The 21,523-nt window shown below is 37.2% G+C and overlaps 1 protein-coding gene and 1 long non-coding RNA gene across 4 annotated transcripts; one reads left to right on the top strand and one right to left on the bottom strand.

Annotated features, from left to right (window-relative positions):
• The first annotated feature begins 873 nt into the window (after window positions 1-873).
• dennd1c (DENN domain containing 1C) lies at window positions 874-21,088 on the top strand. 3 transcript variants are annotated; one of them, XM_039647152.2, is made up of 23 exons: window positions 874-1,281; window positions 1,933-1,997; window positions 2,300-2,343; window positions 3,689-3,738; window positions 3,829-3,948; window positions 4,795-4,864; window positions 5,271-5,351; window positions 5,434-5,508; window positions 5,759-5,812; window positions 5,908-6,018; window positions 8,156-8,256; window positions 9,366-9,411; window positions 9,505-9,606; window positions 9,684-9,809; window positions 9,890-9,991; window positions 12,453-12,543; window positions 12,630-12,670; window positions 12,869-12,919; window positions 13,477-13,524; window positions 13,618-13,737; window positions 17,730-17,812; window positions 18,402-18,606; window positions 20,115-21,088. In XM_039647152.2, the coding sequence occupies exons 1-23, from the start codon at window positions 1,265-1,267 to the stop codon at window positions 20,814-20,816; spliced, it is 2,505 nt and encodes an 834-aa protein (XP_039503086.2). In that variant the 5' UTR covers window positions 874-1,264; the 3' UTR covers window positions 20,817-21,088. The 3 variants fall into 3 exon arrangements, with proteins under 3 accessions (XP_039503086.2, XP_039503076.2, XP_039503098.2); XM_039647142.2 differs by having other exon boundaries at window positions 876-1,281; window positions 20,112-21,088; XM_039647164.2 differs by lacking the exon at window positions 5,434-5,508 and having other exon boundaries at window positions 877-1,281; window positions 20,112-21,088.
• Window positions 18,448-20,174, bottom strand: LOC120460413 (uncharacterized). Its single transcript, XR_005617948.2, has 2 exons — window positions 20,093-20,174; window positions 18,448-18,673 (listed from the first exon to the last, which is right to left on the bottom strand). It is a non-coding gene; the product is annotated as an uncharacterized LOC120460413 (long non-coding RNA).
• Window positions 21,089-21,523: the final 435 nt, after the last annotated feature.

Consider the following 21,523-nt stretch of genomic DNA (forward strand, 5'->3'; position numbering starts at 1 on the left):
GTTGTCATGTTCCTCCACTGAACACTAGAGGGAGCCAGTTTGCACAAATGAACTGGTACCAAGAACTCGGATGTTTGTCAATGCAATGATAATATTAGTCAAATGAACTGTCAGAAGAGTGTCCTATTTACACAGACACACTTACTCGCACACAAACACACAAAGTTACCTATCTGCTCAGCCCATCTATATTGATCGCCCTTCCATATGTTAGACAGAGAGAGAGAGAGAGAGAGAGAGAGAGAGAGAGAGAGAGAGAGAGAGAGAGAGCAAACATGAGAAATGATGAGAGCAAAACAGTAGAGATACAATAGAGGAAGTCCATTCTTGTATTTCCTCTTCCATGTGTTTGTGTTTTCAACCATCACGTAAGTGTGAGTTTATCCAATATGAATAAACACACATTCACAAGAGGCATATATATATATATTAGGGCTGTCAAGCGATTAATCGCACCCAAATTAAAAGTTTGTGTTTACATAATATATGTGGGTGCACTGTGTATAATTATTTTATATATAAAAATACACACACATGATTGTATATATTTAAGAAATATTTTCATGTATACTGTATATAGATTTATATATAATTTATTATATATAAATATTTTATATAAATAATATTTTTTTCTTAAATATGCATGTGTGTATTTATATGTATTTATACAAAATAATTATACACAATGCACCCACATATATTATGTAAACACATTTTTTATTTTGAATGCGATTAATCGTGATTAATTGTTTGACAGCCCTAATATATATATATATAAATAATTTATTTATGTACTTTTTATTAAGTATAACAGATTTAACATAAAAAAAAAACATTTAACATAAAAAAGTGCATAAAATGTTACATATACTATTTCAAAATGCTCACTTATTAGTCTAAGTAAAATGAATGGCTTTCTGCAGTGATTCAACCTAAAGATGAGTCTCGATCTACCAGAGGGCAAATATATAGTTATTATTGAGAATATGGGATTATAAAGTGGATATTATAGTCAATAGGCCAGCAAACATCACAGGTCTCTCACTCACACACACACACACACACAGAGAGAGAGAGAGAGAGATCAGGAAGTGCTGTCTTGAGTTGAGTTGCTAGTCGGCGGAATTGGCTGTTTGATGTGAGGATGTGTGTGTGCAGAAGAGTGTGTGTGTGTGTGTTGCTGCATGTGAACTGAGGATCTGATGAGTTTGGTCTGCTGACGGCCCCTGATCCCCCCGAATGGGCCCCGACACACAAGAGCATCATGGGCTCCAGGATAAAGTAAGATTGTCTCCGTTTGCCTCTCGATTTCTCTCTGTTCTCACTCACATTGCGGTCTCCTGCTTACTTCCTCTTCCTCGCTCTGTCGTTCTCGGACGCGATTCAGTGAATAAACCCGGTCTGCGGATGGAGAGTTTGGACAGGTTTCCTCTGAGATGATGTCCATCCTCCATTTCAAGCTGCCTTACGAAAAGAAAACACACAGTGACCTCAAACCTGCTTCAAGCCACACTCAAACATTAGACAACATTATACAAATTCTGTATGACGTACGTCACTTTTCTTCACCGTTGCTGAAGTGTCATGGTGTCGGAAACCTGTAGGTGTGTTTGCACTCTTCAGTGGACGAGTGAAGTTTCTCACAGGTGTTGAAAGTCACATTGCTTTTCTCAAATGTTGCTGATCTCCCATTAAAAGTCGTTCATACATTTCTCAAATTCTCTCAGGAGCGATTCTCTGCTCATTTTGTAATAAATCGAGTCCGGTTGAAATGCTCAGTCAGAAGTATTTTCTGTCGATGTGCTTCTACTCAGCAGTCGACCACATCCTGCTCCTCGCGTCGAGCTTTATTAAGAGTTGATGAGACGAGTTAAGGACTGTGATGTTTTCTGCTGTGGGTTTGTTATGATGACTATTTCTTGTTGTCCTCAGAAAAAACCCTGATAAGACGTTCTACTGGTGCTTTCAAGCCTCGTGTCCAATCGCCAGAGATAAAGGTGGGTATCACACACACACTGATGCAATAAACACACACATATGCACTCAGAAGCCTGTCTTTTCTGAGAATGGCTCTTCCTGTCACATGACCGAGCCAGAAAAACCACACACCCGGGCCGATACGCTCTCATCAGAAAGAGAAAAGCAGGGGAACTAGTTAGTGTGTGTCCTCTGCTCATGGGGTTATTAAAGAGAGATGAGGTCTGGTTACTCTGTGGATAACTGACTTTAACCACATCCTCAGGTTGAGAAATTAACTGGTGTGTGTGTGTGTGTGTGTGTTTTCTTTCTGTTTGAGTAGATCCTGGTGTGCTGTTTCAGTTCCCTGAAGACTTTAATGATGAGGTTAGTCCTCGTGATCACTGTGGTTCTCTCCTTTGGCTCTTATTTATTTATCTAGGATGCAAGCCTCACTATTAACTGCTTATTAATAGTTTGTAAGGTAGTTGTTAAGTATTGGGATCAAGGGATGTGGATTATGGTTGTATTAATATGTGCTTTATGAGTACTAATAAACAGCCTAGTAATATGCATATAATGGAGAACTAGTTAATAGTGAGAATTGGACCCTAAACTAAAGTGTTGTTTTTATTCATTTATTTATTTTACATTAATATAACTTAATAGCAACGTTTTTAAATAAAGGGAAATTATATTACATACAAAAAACTCTGCCTAAAATATAAATGCATAAATAATAATGCACCTCTCACTGTGAATATGACTGAAATAAAAGCTAAGTTTTAAGAATTGGGCAAATATGAATAGGCAAGGCAAGTTTATTTATATAGCACATTTCATACACAGTGGCAATTCAAAGTGCTTTACATGGAAGAAATTAAAATAATCAAAAGAAAACAGAATTAATAAAAAAATGCTGCATAAATAAATAAAAATACGTAAATAAATGCATGGATGGATACATACAATTGAATCATATATTGTGCAACTATATCATCAATTTTATAATTGATAAAATTTCAGGATTTATCCTATTTACTTCTTAAAACATGTTCAAAGTCTTATTTTTTTTGTAAGTCTTACATGTTCAAGTCCACTTTTTAATGACTTTTTTCTTTTTTCGTTTCTCAAAATGTAACAAACTTTCACCTCTGCTACTATATATATATATATATATATATATATATATATATATCAATATATACTTAGTCATTGTTTTAGCCTTTCTAAACTGTATACAACTGTGAAAAGTAATTTAAAGACTTAACATATAACATTAATATAATAGAGATATATATATAAATATAACAAACTTTCACCTCTGCTACAATATATATATATATATATATATATATATATATATAAAATACTTTTCAGTTTAGAAAGGCTAAATCAATGACTAAGTATAAATTACTAATACTAAAAGTATAACAATATATACTTAGTCATTGTTTTAGCCTTTCTAAACTGAAAAGTATTTTAAAGACTATTAACATTAGTATAATAGAGATTATACTAATAATAGAAAAAATTAAGATGGATAAAAAAAACTAAAATAAACCGGGCTTACTGGGTAATTTTACATTTAGCCTCCCCGTCTGTGTCTAAAAATGTCCTCAGATCCGCCAAAGTCCTCTGCAAACACATGACCTCTGCAGTCTCCATTCAGAAATCTCTCACACTGCATGTCAATATTGAATATTGAATGATAATACGTCTTCTCACACAGGAGTCTCTGCAGTCCTTGCCTCGCTTCTGCTTCCCTTATGACATAGAGAGGTGAAAATCACTCATTATTATTGAATATAGTAATGCACACGCCAGTCTTTTGACCTTTGCTGACTGATCCCCCCCCCGTCCGATTGGCAGGGCGAAGGACACGGTTGCCGTGCAGCACTTCGCATTCGTCTTGACGGATCTGGAGGGATGTCAGCGCTTCGGCTTCTGCAGACTCACGTCCAGCTCTCAGACCTGCTTCTGCATCCTCAGGTCTCACACAGAACAACCCCTTTCACTGCTCAACAGTCTGATTCTCATTGCTAAACACATCCATGTCTCGGTAGATTCATTTATTTGCAATAAATGGTGAACGTTAGAGTTATGATCCGCTTTAAAGGAGTAGTTTTGCTGACTTTTTTGCTGATAATTTACTCACCCCCGTGTCATCCAAGATGTCCACGTCTTTCTTTCTTCAGTGGAAAAGAAATTAAGGTTTTTGATGAAAACATTCCAGGATTTTCTCCATATAATGGACTTCAATGGGGTCCAAACGGTTCAAGGTCCAAATGAGAGTTTCAGTGCAGCTTCAAAGGGCTTTAAACGATTCCAGACGATGAATAAGAGTCTTATCTAGGACCCTTTGAGTCATGACTCGAAAAAAGATTTGTTCATTTTGATGAACGAGTTCGAACAGGAGAGTCACGAACGCGCATCAAGGCGAGCATTTGAGCTTATAAAACTTGTTAACTATAAAACTATAATAACTTTGTTATTTATTTATTAAATGAGCGATCGTTTCGCTTGATAAGACTCTTATTCATCGTCTGGAATCGTTTAAAGCCCTTTGAAGCTGCACTGAAACTGTCTTTTGGATCTTGAACTGTTTGGTCCCCATTGAAGTCCATTATATGGAGAAAATCCTGGAATGTTTTCATCAAAAACCTTAATTTCTTTTCGACTGAAGAAAGAAAGACGTGGACATCTTGGATGACATGGGGGCGAGTAAATTATCAGCAATTTTTTTTTTAAAAGTGAACTACTCCTTTAAGTTCTTAGTTTGAACTCATAATAAGTACATAAACAGCCTTAGCAGTGCGATTTCTCTCTCTCTCTCAGTTATTTGCCATGGTTTGAGGTCTTCTACAAACTTCTGAATAACCTAGCGGACTACTCGTCTAAAGGACAGGTGAGGTTTACACGGACAAATCTGGTTAAAGAAGATCTTGATAAAGTCTCTTCAGTAAATTAGTAATATTATTAAATTATCACAACTGTTTTCTATGAATAAATGTTAGTGTCATTTATTTTCAGCATCGTTACTCTGTTCTTCTGCAATAATATCCTGTTTTGAAGCTAAATTATTATTAATTTTAAATGTTTAATAATGGTATCAAAGTTGAAAACAGTTTTTGCTTCTTAAAATTGTGGAAAATGATTTTAATTTAAAGTTATTTTAAATGGTAATAACATTTCACAATATTACCGTTTTACTGTATTTTCAAATGCAGCCAACGGATATTTTTTTCCAAACGATTCGAAACTTGAGCGTTAACGTGTCTAAAGCCGTTTTGTTGATGTGCACCCCCCGGCAGACCAACGAGATGAAAGATCTGCTCTCGGCCCTCTACAAGCACCCCGTCCCGCCGGCCAACGGCTCCATCACGCTGCAGATGGTAAGTGCCGATTGGCTGCCGGAAGTTCCGTTTATGACATCACGTGTGACATCACAATCAGGGTCGTTTGTTCTTCACTGAGGGAGGAAAGCTAATGATCGGAAGCAAGATGCCTGGCATCTGTGGACACGCCCCTAAAGGGGAGGAGTCAGAGGGGGTGAGTCCCTGACCCGCTGTACGACGAGCCGACCGGACTAAACCTTCACTCCGGCGTCTAATGAATCCTAATGCATGCCATAATACGAGATTGACCTAATCCGGCGTCTGAAACTAACCACAAAACAGACCAATGCTTAACTAAAACTCTAAATTAATCACAAAAACCTTTGTTCATCTAACCTAAAACCCTTGAGGCAGACTAACTCGATGGCCATGCACTTTTGTGAAATATTGTTCCTCTGCCTCAGATCCCGTATTTTATCGCGCCGGATCCCAAAGCCTTGCCCTCAATACCAGAGAGTGTGAGTTTTCCCCATCGTTTCTATTCTATGATTTCAATAATTTGAGGATTTGATCTGCCTGGTGATTTATAAGCGTGTGTGTGTGTGTGTATCAGAGGAACCTGACGGAGCTGGTGGTGGCGGTGGACGTGGGGAATCTCCTCCAGCTGTACGCCAGCATGTTGTTCGAGAGACGCATCCTCATTTACTGCAGTAAGCTCAGCACGGTGAGTTCAGCCCTGACGCTTCAGTGCCTTGATTCGCTTCGGCTACTGAAACCGAACATGAACACAGAAGAGCACGGCGCTAGAACACCAAAGGTGCGTCTCAAGTCATGTACTTGTGCACTATTGTATGCCTTTTTGGCATCAGACTTCGATGTGATGAAAAAATAACACATTACACGGATGAATGCACAAGTACATAGAGTGTTTGTGGGACGCAACTCAAGGTCATGGGTTCAGTTCCCTGGGAATGCTGCCATGTAAATCACTTTGGATACCAAAATGCATGAAAGGAATAGTTCACTGAAAAACATCCTTCACCCTCATGTCGTTCCAGCCCGTATCCCCAGCTAACAGTAAAAGGTCATGTGACTTTGGCTCATTCTGGGAAGGCTTTATTAAAGTTATGAACAAACGCTTTTCCAGTAACACATGGTCATAGTACATTTATTCAAAATTGACACAAAAATGTTTATCATAGATATTCATAGTAATAAATAATGGAGCATTTAAAAAAATACACTTAACAAACTAAAATGTTTCAGGAAAAAGTTCTATTAATATCCATGATAAATGTTTTTGTTCTGAGAATGTTTCTATAATGTTTCCAAAATGGAATGTTCTCGTCGTTCGAATGACCACATTCTTTTTTTTTTTAAATATATAATGAAAAACTGTTTTCATTATAAAACATTATAGAAACGTTACTTTTGAATGTTTCTGAAAAAAGTTCTATTAATATCATAGATATTCATAGTAATAAATAATGGAGCATTTTAAAAAAAAACACTTAACAAACTAAAATGTTTCAGGAAAAGGTTCTATTAATATCCATGATAAATGTTTTTGTTCTGAGAATTTTCAAAAGTAACGTTTCTAATAATGTTTGCAAAATGGAATGTTCTCTTCGTTCGAATGACTGCATTCTTTTTTTTTTTTTAAACATTTAATAAAAACTAGATGTTACTAACATTGAGAGAACATTAAAAACAACGCTTTAGGAAACATTCACAGAACTCATTTTCGTTTGCTGGATGCTGTTTTTCCACAGAACGCAAAAGAAGTATTTCAAAGAATTTTATTGCGACTCTTTTCTCAAACTAATTTAAATAACAACTAAACATAAACAAAAGTAGTCCATGCATCCTGTCCACTATTTCAAGTGGACTTTTACTTAACAAACTAAAATGTTTCAGGAAAAAGTTCTATTAATATCCACGATAAATGTTTTTGTTCTGAGAATGTTTCTATAATGTTTCCAAAATGGAATGTTCTTGTCGTTCGAATGACCACATTCTTTTTTTTTTAAACATATAATGAAAAACTAGATGTTTTGATTATAAAACATTATAGAAACGTTACTTTTGAATGTTTCTGAAAAAAGTTCTATTAATATCATTATGTTTTTGTTCTGAGAATATTCAAAAGTAACATTTCTATAATGTTTCCAAAATGGAATGTTCTCGTCGTTCGAATGACCGCATTCTTTTTTTTTTTTAACATTTAATAAAAACTACAGTAGATGTTACTAACATTGAGAGAAATTTAAAAACAACACTTTTGGAAACATTCCCAGAACTCATTTTCGTTTACTGGATGCTGTTTTTCCACAGAACGAAGAATTTTAATGCGACACTTTTCTCAAACTGATTTAAATAACAACTAAACATAAACAAAAGTAGTCCATGCATCCTGTCCACTATTTCAAGTGCATTATGATTATGCTATAAAAGTCATCTTCCATAAATTATGTCAGATTGTTTGATTTCCATTTGGGAATCGCATGCAATTGCGAACTGTGTGCCTGATTTTAATGTTGGTGCAGCTTTCAACATCATCCCTAAACTGTAAAATGGGCAAATGGACTTGGTTGCTCATCAGAAACCCTTGTGCAAAAACGCCTTAACACCTGACCAGGCGTGACACAAAGAATCTCTCTACACACACACAATCTCAGTTTTTGTCATATTGTTTTGTTTCTATTTATATTCCAAAAATCAATTAATATATAATCTTCAGATTGACTGTGGATGTTATTTATTTAATTAAATGATGAAAAGTCACTCGATGCTAGACACTTGGATCTAGTCAGGACACTTCATTCATTAAACATTAAAACTTCAGTGTTGTGTGTGTTCAGCTCACGGCCTGCGTACACGCGTGTAACGGGATGCTCTTCCCCATGTACTGGCAGCACATCTTCATTCCAGTGCTGCCACCTCATCTGCTGGACTACTGCTGGTATGACACTCACACACACACACACACACACTTTGAAATTTGGACAAATGCTGCTGTCCCGAGAATTTTCGGTTTCTCAACCGGTTTCGGTTTCTTCTGGTTTTAGTTTACAAAGACGTGAAACTCACCGAGTGGTCTGGGGTGTTCACTGATAAGCTCACACAAAAATTTGCTGCAAAAGATGCTTTCCAACAGGTTTTATCGTGGGTTTTCGTCTGCCTCTTTTAGAGCCCGACCGATAAAGGATTTTGAAGGCCGATACCGATACAAATATTTGTTGGTTTAAAAATCCGATATATCGGCCGATATTATTACTACTTTTTATTTCAGAAACGCGCAACAAAACATTAACAGATTTCCCTAACATTAGTTATTTGTAGTTATTTATGAGTTTTAACTAAAATAAAATGAAGAAACTTGTTTCTATTGTCACAACAGAACAGAGGAACATCAAAATATATTAAAGTTCTGATAAATAAAATAATAATTAGTCCCTACTTTGCCTTATAAGCTACCTTATAATTACAATGTCAGCTTGCTGATCCCTTTACCTGCACTTTTTAAATTCTTTCCATCAAACCATTTTCAATCATCAGTCGCTGCGACTATTTAGCGATTCTAATCTAAATCCGTTACAGAACGACGGTCTGCAACACACACTTGGCGTCGTTGGATTTCACACACGTGTAAAAGAAAAGCTAACTTTTATGCACAAAATACGTTTGATACTTTTTCTCTATGTCAGGATGTGTGGCGCGTTATACACGAGTGTTGCCAACAGGGACGGTGTAGAGCGCCCTCTGGTGGACAAGCTATACAACTCCAACACTCATGGCATGATTGAAGCGTGATTCGTCCGTTTTTATTGTATTTTTTAAATATTCATTTATCGGCCATCATAACTGCCGATACCGATATTTTAGAAAATGCCTAATATCGGCCGATATATCGGTCTGGCTCTAGACTTTGTTGAATTGACTTGCGACGAAAGCATCTTTTGCAGCGAAAACAATTCAACAATGTCCAAATTTAATTGCATCAGAAATGGGGCTTTAAGTGTAAAATAGCGAATTAACACCACCTCATCCCACCTGACCTTCGTTTTCCAGCGCACCGATGCCGTACCTCATTGGGATCCACTCCAGCCTGGCGGAGGTACGACGATTCCCTCATTCGTCGTCTTCTCTCACAGTTTCTGTCCCATAAACACTCACATTACAGTTCCTTCTGTGTGTTTTGGTGCGACAGAGAGTCAAGAGTCGAGCTTTGGAGGACGTGGTCATACTAAACGTTGACACCAACACGCTGGAGTCGCCCCACGAGGACCTGAAGAAGATCCCGGCCGACGTGGTGAGACTCGTTTGCTGGTCCTCGCGGGCCTCTGACACGCAGCGGCTGAAGCTTTACGGCAAACACTGTTTCTGCAGGTGGCGGGACTGAAGGTCAGGCTGAAGAAACAGGCGGCGTCGGCGGGGTCAGGGGTCGCGCACGCGTTCCTCCGCGCGCAGGCTCTGCTGTTCGGCGGATACAGAGATGCCTTGCAGCCGACGGACGTGAGTGACGCTCGTGTACATGAACATCAGCATCAGGTTTATAAACTCTCTCTTTAATGTTCCTCCCTCTTACTTTGTAGGAAGGGCCGGTTGTGTTCTGCAACGAGTCGTTTCTGAGTCATAAGTCTCAAAGCATGCGGGAGTTTTTGGAGAGCGCGGTTCACCTGCAGTGTTTCAAAGAGGTAACTGCAAACTCACACATCCACCATTTATATAGCACTTTTAACAATATAGATCGTTTCTAGGCCACTTTACAGTGAAATTACAGAGACACTTTACAGCCATTCATTTGCACGACAACTGTGTTTGGTGGCTCGAGGATGCAAACTTTGAAATAGGTTACAAGCTGAAAAACGTCATCATCTCCATGTAAACTTCAAAAAGGTGAATCAACGAAGGTGACCAATCACAACAGACTGGGCCATCTGACCAATCAGAGTAGACCAATCACAACAGACTGGACCATCTGACCAATCAGAGCAGAGTAGACCAATCATAACAGACTGGGCCATCTGACCAATCAGAGTAGACCAATAACAACAGACTGGGCCATCTGACCAATCAGAGTAGACCAATCACAACAGACTGGACCATCTGACCAATCAGAGCAGAGTAGACCAATCATAACAGACTGGGCCATCTGACCAATCAGAGCAGAGTAGACCAATCATAACAGACTGCGCCATCTGACCAATCAGAGCAGAGTAGACCAATCACAACAGACTGGGCCATCTGACCAATCAGAGCAGAGTAGACCAATCATAACAGACTGCGCCATCTGACCAATCAGAGCAGAGTAGACCAATCACAACACTCTGGGCCATCTGACCAATCAGAGCAGAGTAGACCAATCATAACAGACTGGGCCATCTGACCAATCAGAGCAGAGCAGACCAATCACAACAGACTGGACCATCTGACCAATCAGAGCAGAGTAGACCAATCATAACAGACTGGGCCATCTGACCAATCAGAGCAGAGTAGACCAATCATAACAGACTGGGCCATCTGACCAATCAGAGCAGAGTAGACCAATCACAACAGCCTGGGCCATCTGACCAATCAGAGCAGAGTAGACCAATCACAACAGACTGGGCCAGCTGACCAATCAGAGCAGAGTAGACCAATCACAACAGCCTGGGCCATCTGACCAATCAGAGCAGAGTAGACCAATCACAACAGCCTGGGCCATCTGACCAATCAGAGCAGAGTAGACCAATCATAACAGACTGGGCCATCTGACCAATCAGAGCAGAGTAGACCAATCATAACAGACTGGGCCATCTGACCAATCAGAGCAGAGTAGACCAATCACAACAGCCTGGGCCAGCTGACCAATCAGAGCAGAGTAGACCAATCACAACAGACTGGGCCATCTGACCAATCAGAGCAGAGTAGACCAATCACAACAGCCTGGGCCATCTGACCAATCAGAGCAGAGTAGACCAATCACAACAGCCTGGGCCATCTGACCAATCAGAGCAGAGTAGACCAATCACAACAGACTGGACCATCTGACCAATCAGAGCAGAGTAGACCAATCATAACAGACTGGGCCAGCTGACCAATCAGAGCAGAGTAGACCAATCACAACAGCCTGGGCCATCTGACCAATCAGAGCAGAGTAGACCAATCACAACAGACTGGACCATCTGACCAATCAGAGCAGAGTAGACCAATCACAACAGCCTGGGCCAGCTGACCAATCAGAGCAGAGTAGACCAATCACAACAGCCTGGGCCATCTGACCAATCAGAGCAGAGTAGACCAATCACAACAGCCTGGGCCATCTGACCAATCAGAGCAGAGTAGACCAATCATAACAGCCTGGGCCATCTGACCAATCAGAGCAGAGTAGACCAATCACAACAGCCTGGGCCATCTGACCAATCAGAGCAGAGTAGACCAATCACAACAGACTGGGCCAGCTGACCAATCAGAGCAGAGTAGACCAATCACAACAGCCTGGGCCATCTGACCAATCAGAGCAGAGTAGACCAATCACAACAGACTGGGCCATCTGACCAATCAGAGCAGAGTAGACCAATCACAACAAACTGGGCCATCTGACCAATCAGAGCAGAGTAGACCAATCACAACAGACTGGGCCATCTGACCAATCAGAGCAGAGTAGACCAATCACAACAGACTGGGTCATCTGACCAATCAGAGCAGAGTAGACCAATCACAACAGACTGGGCCGTCTGACCAATCAGAGTAGACCAATCACAACAGACTGGGCCGTCTGACCAATCAGAGCAGGCTCTCAGTAATTGGGTTTAGAAAGGCCGAATCCTTGATCAAATGTTTTCACACATTGTGAGAAAAGTGCTGATGATGCAATATATGTTAAGAAAAATTAAAAAAAAAAAAATAAATAAAATAAATTAAGATGGTTGCATGTAAACCTACTGTTGGGGACTTTTTAGGGAAATTAGGAATCTTTAAAAAAGCATAACTGAGGAAAAAAACCTCGGGAAGTATGGAGATATCAATTACAATGCAGTAAAAGGAATAAATCAACCAAGAATAATTTACTCACCCTTATACCGATCCAAACACACTTTCTTTCAAGTTTTGAAAATGTGTAACCAATGACACGACTGCATATTATCTTCCATCATAATCTCATGCTGTTCTCAGTTTATTGACGGCCGGCTGGAAATGCTGAACCAGGGCAAAGAGCCGGAGGATGCGTTTGAGGAAGAAGTGCTTCTGTGCGGAGCTTCGTCAGGTGTGTGTGTTCATCCATCACAGATTCAGGCTCGTTTATTATCTGAGTGCTGGTTTTAACATCCATCTGCTCCCCATTCCCCTCAGGCGCCTCCAAACTGCGTCGGCAGTGGGTGGGGAATATAAAGGTACGTTTTACTCAAACAGAAACTATCAAACTAACGAGGCTACCATACTCTTACTAGATCTGCAGTGTGTGTACAAGGCATGCTCGGGGAGTTTTCAGTGTGCACAGAATATACTGATATGGTACAAGAAGAATGAATTGTCAAAAGCTGCTTTTACACAAAATTGGATTTATAAAATAAATAAATCTCTCTTTACAGAAAGGGGGAGGAGCCTTGATCGTGACGTGGAAGTCTACAGCGAACAAAGCAGTGAGTAAATACTGCATGCACACTACTATACAAAGGTTTGGGGTTGGTAAGATTTGTAATGTTTTTGAAAGTCTCATTCTCACCACAGCTTCATTTATTTGATGAAAAATGCAGTAAAAACCATATTATTCTGAAATATTATTACAATATAAAATATCTGTATTTCTATGTGAATATATGTTAAATTGTAATTAATTCCTGTGATCAAAGCTGCATTTTCAGCATCATTAGAAATTTGATGATCATGAAACATGTATTACTGTTGTGCCGCATATTCTTGTGGAAACTGATATAGAGGATTATTTTATGAATAGGATTATTTAATTAATATAGGATTATTTAATTAATACAGGAATCTTCTGTAACATTATAAATGTCTGTCCTGTCACTTTCAATCAATTTAATGCATCCTTGGTGAATGAAATAATTTCTTTCAAACAAATCAAATGTACTGACTCCAAACTTTTGAAGGGTAATGCAACTCATATTTCCATTATATTGATTTATAATGTGCTGTTGTGCATGATCAATAAAGTTTCCATATATGTCTCACTCAGAGCAAATATCAAAGCAAATTTGGGCTGAAAAACCTCCTGTCGTCAAAGGTGAGTTCATATTCTGTAAATTGCATGCGGTTCTTCTTTGTGCACCAAATAAGCAAGTTAGTTTACGACGGGCCTTTGGATTTTCCCTCTCAGGATCAGACAGAATCCAGCATGCTGCAGCGGGGCGGGTCTGTGTGTGGAACGCACACGTATCGCCTCATCCAATCAGATTGCCTTCAGAACCGCCTACCAATCACAGAGCACTTTGGCAGGGTTAGTGACACCTGAAAGCACACGCCTACATACTTTAATATTATATTGAAGCTTGTTTCCGCCACTTAATGAAAAATAAAAAAGGTAATTGCGACTTTTTATCTCACAATTCTGACTTTATTTCTCACAATTGTGAGATATAAAGTCAGAATTGTGAGATATGAAGTCAGAATTGAGTGATATAAAGTCAGAATTGCGAGATATAAAGTCAGAATTGCGAGATATAAAGTCAGAATTGCGAGATATAAAGTCAGAATTGGGAGATATAAAGTCAGAATTGCGAGATATAAAGTCAGAATTGCGTGTTATAAAGTCAGAATTGCGAGATATAAAGTCAGAATTGCGAGATATAAAGTCAGAATTGCGAGATATAAAGTCAGAATTGAGATATAAAGTCAGAATTGCGAGATATAAAGTCAGAATTGCGAGATATAAAGTCAGAATTGCGAGATATAAAGTCAGAATTACGAGATATAAAGTCAGAATTGCGAGATATAAAGTCAGAATTGCGAGATATAAAGTCAGAATTGCGAGATATAAAGTCAGAATTGCGAGATATAAAGTCAGAATTGCGAGATATAAAGTCAGAATTGCGAGATATAAAGTCAGAATTGTGAGATATAAAGTCAGAATTGCGAGATATAAAGTCAGAATTGCGAGATAGAAAGTCAGAATTGCGAGATATAAAGTCAGAATTGCGAGATATAAAGTCAGAATTGCGAGATATAAAGTCAGAATTGCGAGATATAAAGTCAGAATTGCGAGATATAAAGTCAGAATTGCGAGATAGAAAGTCAGAATTGCGAGATAGAAAGTCAGAATTGCGAGATATAAAGTCAGAATTGCGAGATATAAAGTCAGAATTGCGAGATATAAAGTCAGAATTACGAGATATAAAGTCAGAATTGCGAGATATAAAGTCAGAATTGCGAGATATAAAGTCAGAATTGCGAGATATAAAGTCAGAATTGCGAGATATAAAGTCAGAATTGCGAGATATAAAGTCAGAATTGCGAGATATAAAGTCAGAATTGCGAGATAGAAAGTCAGAATTGCGAGATATAAAGTCAGAATTGCGAGATATAAAGTCAGAATTGCGAGATATAAAGTCAGAATTGCGAGATATAAAGTCAGAATTGCGAGATATAAAGTCAGAATTGCGAGATATAAAGTCAGAAATGCGAGATATAAAGTCAGAAATGCGAGATATAAAGTCAGAATTGCGAGATATAAAGTCAGAATTGCGAGATATAAAGTCAGAATTGCGAGATATAAAGTCAGAATTGCGAGATATAAAGTCAGAATTGCGAGATATAAAGTCAGAATTGCGAGATATAAAGTCAGAATTGCGAGATATAAAGTCAGAATTGCGAGATATAAAGTCAGAATTGCGAGATATAAAGTCAGAATTGCGAGATATAAAGTCAGAATTGCGAGATATAAAGTCAGAATTGAGAGATATAAAGTCAGAATTGCAAGATATAAAGTCAGAAATGCGAGATATAAAGTCAGAATTACGAGATATAAAGTCAGAATTGCGAGATATAAAGTCAGAATTGCGAGATATAAAGTCAGAAATGCGAGATATAAAGTCAGAATTACGAGATATAAAGTCAGAATTGCGAGATATAAAGTCAGAATTGCAAGATATAAAGTCAGAAATGCGAGATATAAAGTCAGAATTACGAGATATAAAGTCAGAATTGTGAGATATAAAGTCAGAAATGCGAGATATAAAGTCAGAATTGCGAGATATAAAGTCAGAATTGCGAGATATAAAGTCAGAATTGCAAGATATAAAGTCAGAAATGCGAGATATAAAGTCAGAAATGCGAGATAGAAAGTCAGAATTGCGAGATATAAAGTCAGAATTGCGAGATATAAAGTCAGAATTGCGAGATATAAAGTCAGAATTGCGAGATATAAAGTCAGAATTGCAAGATATAAAGTCAGAAATGCGAGATATAAAGTCAGAAATGCGAGATAGAAAGTCAGAATTGCGAGATATAAAGTCAGAATTGAGAGATATAAAGTCAGAATTGCAAGATATAAAGTCAGAAATGCGAGATATAAAGTCAGAATTACGAGATATAAAGTCAGAATTGCGAGATATAAAGTCAGAATTGCGAGATATAAAGTCAGAAATGCGAGATATAAAGTCAGAATTACGAGATATAAAGTCAGAATTGCGAGATATAAAGTCAGAATTGCAAGATATAAAGTCAGAAATGCGAGATATAAAGTCAGAATTACGAGATATAAAGTCAGAATTGTGAGATATAAAGTCAGAAATGCGAGATATAAAGTCAGAATTGCGAGATATAAAGTCAGAATTGCGAGATATAAAGTCAGAATTGCAAGATATAAAGTCAGAAATGCGAGATATAAAGTCAGAAATGCGAGATAGAAAGTCAGAATTGCGAGATATAAAGTCAGAATTGCGAGATATAAAGTCAGAATTGCGAGATATAAAGTCAGAATTGCGAGATATAAAGTCAGAATTGCGAGATATAAAGTCAGAATTGCGAGATAGAAAGTCAGAATTACGAGATATAAAGTCAGAATTACGAGATATAAAGTCAGAATTGCAAGATATAAAGTCAGAAATGCGAGATATAAAGTCAGAATTACGAGATATAAAGTCAGAATTGCGAGATATAAAGTCAGAATTGCAAGATATAAAGTCAGAAATGCGAGATATAAAGTCAGAATTACGAGATATAAAGTCAGAATTGCGAGATATAAAGTCAGAATTGCAAGATATAAAGTCAGAAATGCGAGATATAAAGTCAGAATTACGAGATATAAAGTCAGAATTGTGAGATATAAAGTCAGAAATGCGAGATATAAAGTCAGAATTGCGAGATATAAAGTCAGAATTGCGAGATATAAAGTCAGAATTGCAAGATATAAAGTCAGAAATGCGAGATATAAAGTCAGAATTACGAGATATAAAGTCAGAATTGCGAGATATAAAGTCAGAATTGCAAGATATAAAGTCAGAAATGCGAGATATAAAGTCAGAATTACGAGATATAAAGTCAGAATTGCGAGATATAAAGTCAGAATTGCAAGATATAAAGTCAGAAATGCGAGATATAAAGTCAGAATTACGAGATATAAAGTCAGAATTGTGAGATATAAAGTCAGAAATGCGAGATATAAAGTCAGAATTGCGAGATATAAAGTCAGAATTGCGAGATATAAAGTCAGAATTGCAAGATATAAAGTCAGAAATGCGAGATAGAAAGTCAGAAATGCGAGATAGAAAGTCAGAATTACGAGATATAAAGTCAGAATTACGAGATATAAAGTCAGAATTGCGAGATATAAAGTCAGAATTGCGAGATATAAAGTCAGAATTGCAAGATATAAAGTCAGAAATGCGAGATAGAAAGTCAGAATTACGAGATATAAAGTCAGAATTACGAGATATAAAGTCAGAATTACGAGATATAAAGTCAGAATTACGAGATATAAAGTCAGAATTGCAAGATATAAAGTCAGAAATGCGAGATATAAACTATTCTTAGAATTGGCTTGATAATTTGCAATTGCGAGTTTCTATCTCACAATTCTAAGTGTCTGAATTTTGAGATATAAACTCGCAATTATGTGTTATAAAGTCAGAATTGCGAGATGTAAGCTAACTCACAATGGTGAGATAAAAACTCTTTTTTTCTCAGAATTGCGACTTTAATTCTCACAATTCTAACTTAATATCTCGCAATTGTGAGATAAAAAGTCGCAATTATTTTTTTCTATTTTTTTATTCAGTGGCGGAAACAAGCTTCCATAATATTATATAAAAATCAATTTATATTTTTTTTATATTTTATTGCATCAAAGGCACCAACATGGGAAATATCCATTTCTAATGTCCTTTAATGTGTGAAAACGGCAGCAGTTTGGCTCCACCTTGTGTTCATCCACAGTACAGCACATGCACTTTACTGTCTAATATACTGTTTTCCCTCCCTGTTGTTTTTCAGTCTCGACCTCGACGGCCGGCTCGCAAACACCACAGCAAGCAGGACACAGAGGAACACACAGAGGACGACGACTATGAGGACAGGTGAGAGGAGAGGAAACACATGCATGGAAGCTTTGACGTACAAAGGGATAGTTCACCCAACAAATCAAAATTAGCCCATGATTTACTCACCCTCAAGTCAACCTAGTGTAAATGGCATTCTTCTTTCAGACGAATACAATCAGAGTATATATATATATATATATATATATATATATATAAAAATGTCTGTTCTCTTCTAAGCTTTATAATGACAGTGAATGGCTGTTTGTGTTTTCAGTTTCTTAAAAGGCCTTTTAAGTGCATCTATCCATGATAAAAGTGCTCCACGTGGCTCTGGGGGGTTAATAAAGGCCTTGTGTAAACCCTAATGTAACTATCACTGCATTAGCAACTACCGGTACACAGACACTGCCTTTGGGTTGCACTTTTATGCACTTCAAAACAGAAACAACCATTCACTGCCATTATAATCCATGGAAGAGCCAGGACATGTTTAATACATCTCTGATTGTATTCGTCTGAAAGAATAATGATATATACACCTAGGATGGCTTGGGGGTGAGTAAATCAGGGGCTAATCTTCATTTTTGGGTGAACTATCCCTTTAAAAAAAATTCTCCCTTTGCAGCGTAACAGAAAGTGCTGAGTGTTCTGGCACCAGCGACTTACAGGACGAGGATGAGCTGTCCCTCCTGGCTGACCCGGAGGAGATGGACCTGCTCGGGGAGATCTTCGACACCCTGAGCGCTCAGAGCTCCAGAGAGCCGGGTTTACTGTACGGCACACGCAGCCTCGACCTCTTCAGCTCCGACAGCAGCGACTTCATCACACACGTAAGGCCTGGATCCTCTCACTCGTCTCACACAATCACGGTAAACGGTGCTGGACGGGGCATCTGTCCTATAGACAGTCAGAAAGTTTTTAACCCTAATGTTATGCATCATATGCTCTGACAGTGGAATATTTTCCCTAGGGGATTTATGGAATAAAATAGCTCTAATAACAAAATATGCAAATTAATTTGGGAATTGTTGTCATATAGCATATGACCGTACAATGGAAAATGTTTTGGCTTTTTTTTTTATTATTTATTTCTGCTTGATTTAACATTTCTTTAGTTTTAATTGAAGCATTTTCAGACTTTGATCTCCAAAAAAACTCAAATTGAGTAGACCACCATCATTTGTTCCTAAAAAAAAAAAAAAAAAAAAAATATATATATATATATATATATATATATATATATATATATATATATTTATCTTTATTTATATAAATATTTATCTTTATTTATATATATATATATATATATATAATAAAAATTAATAAATAATATATATATATCTCTAAAATTTCTATTTTTTTTTAGGAAAATAAATAAATAATTATATTAGGGCTGTGCAAAAGTTAATTGCGATTAATCGCATCCAAAATAAAAGTCTGTGTTTACATAGTATATTTGTGTGTGCTGTATATAATTATTTTGTATATATAAATACACACACATGCATGTATATGTTTAAGAAAATGTGTTATTCCTATATAAAATATTTATATTTATATAATATAGATTATGTATTTATATATATATATATACAGAATTTAAGCGCAAATAATTCTTAAATATATACATGCATGCATAGGTATTTATATATACAAAATAATTATATACAGCACACTCAAATATATTATGTAAAGCAGACTTTTATTTTGGATGCGATTAATCGCAATTAACTTTTGCACAGCCCTAAATTATATATATATATATATATATATATATATATATATTTATTTATTTGGTAAACATAAATAAATTAATAAATGTAATAATCATAATAGCTAATTTAATAGCTAATAATGTATATATATATATAAAATTTATATTTTTTTTAGGAAAATAAATAAATAATTATATATATATATAATTATTTATTTATTTGGTAAACACTTTCAAATAAATTAATAAATGTAAAAATCACAATAGCTAATTTCATCTCAAAGTAACAGCATATTACTGGTTACTTTATTTCCAACAATGCATTATGTTGTAGTTTTTCTGAAAGTTAAAAAAGTGAAGGAAAACAATATGGTTACACCATACCATAAAGGGTTAAATATTTAGCGACTAAAATGCATAGTAATCATTTAAAACATAAGATGAACGGGTAAACCAACGTGGCTTTGCAGCGTGAAGACAACACAAACAAGAAATGCTTCTCAAATTAAATTATATGTTACCCGACTGCTGTTTCTTGAAAACTTGAAATAGTCGAACGCTCTACATCGGGAACCTGTCGGTGGAAAAGCACACACTCTTACCATTTAATTTCTCTTTCAGAAGAGTTACACCACACCAAGTCAGGAGAGTCTGAGCCAGTCTTTTGGAAACAGCGGAAGTCTAATGAGCTGGGAGGAGGAGGAGGAGCCTGGCGGCGAGAGGGAGGAGTCTGAAGCCATGATTGACAGGCCGGAAAATGAGCGTAACGTATTAGAGAAGGACTCAAAGGTGTTAGGGGAAAGTCTGTGTTCAGATCTACTAAGTTTAGAAGATGCTTCTCTGGTTCCTGAAGTGGTTTCTCAAGAGGATCAATGTTCGCAAAAAGATGGACAAATGAATGGAACAATGGAGGAAAGCTTGGATACCGAGACAATAGTTGAAGAAAAAACAGAGACACAACCTGACAAAGAAGAGGGACATCAGAAAGAGCTCAAGGAGACCAATGACTCGGGGTCAAATGGACCTGCAAATGGAGGAATCGCCCTCAACGTAGAGATGGACAAAGAAGAGCCAGAGGAGAAAGTCTCTTCACTGAAAGTCTCGTCTACCATTGCTCTGTTACGGTCTAAGTCCTTGACTGAGTCTTCTGCTTCCCAAAGAAGGGAAATCTCCACGAAAACTCCCATCAGAACCTTCAAAATCAACGTGGGGTCAAAAACAGGTGATGAACGAAGTACAAAATCACCCGTTACATCGACTCCAGAAGATGAAGACCCGGCGGCTCCCGTTAAGGTCTCTGAGCTGAAGAAGAGATTCGAACATTAGAGCATCATAAATCAAGAGTAAACGATTATAAAAACATACTCGAGTCAACATGAAAAGACAGTCTGAGTCAAACAAGATCAAATTGATCGTATGCACTGGGTTTTTACATTTTGGCGAAGGACTTTTTCCTCCTTTGGAATAATGTAAACGCATGAATCGACCAGAAACAGACATTAAAATGGGTCAATTTAGAGACTTTTAATTATTAACTTTGAAAAAGTAACTAATGTCATCAATTCTGATAAATAAAGCAAGTCTAACCCTTTCATCCAGATATCTTTAATCATTTATAAAAGGCTTATCAGAGAGCAAACAGTGACAGAAACGCTCCACGTGGCATCTCAAATGACCAGGCTTGAAATTGTGGCCATTTTAGTCGCATATGCTCCTGAAATTTAATCTGCGACCTCAAAAATATATTAGTAAGCATTTGTGTGAGTGCAAATAATAGTTTGCAAGTTGCGCTGATACACGATGTCCAGACCATCATTTTGTCCAACGTTACATCAATCAAACTTCATCCTTACCCTCTTAACTTTAAAGCAGGTTTTAGATTGGTTAATATTAGCTGTCAATCACTCCCACTCCCTTTCACTGTAGTCACGTGACAGGGAGATGACTACCGCGCTAAATTTAAAAGGGTGAATAGGAGAGACAGATTTCTTTTGTAAGCGTGGTTAAAGGTACAATATGCAAGATTGTTTCGC

The sequence above is a fragment of the Pimephales promelas genome, chromosome 6, assembly GCF_988280905.1.
Source record: "Pimephales promelas chromosome 6, fPimPro1.hap1.1, whole genome shotgun sequence".
Taxonomy (NCBI): domain Eukaryota; kingdom Metazoa; phylum Chordata; class Actinopteri; order Cypriniformes; family Leuciscidae; genus Pimephales; species Pimephales promelas.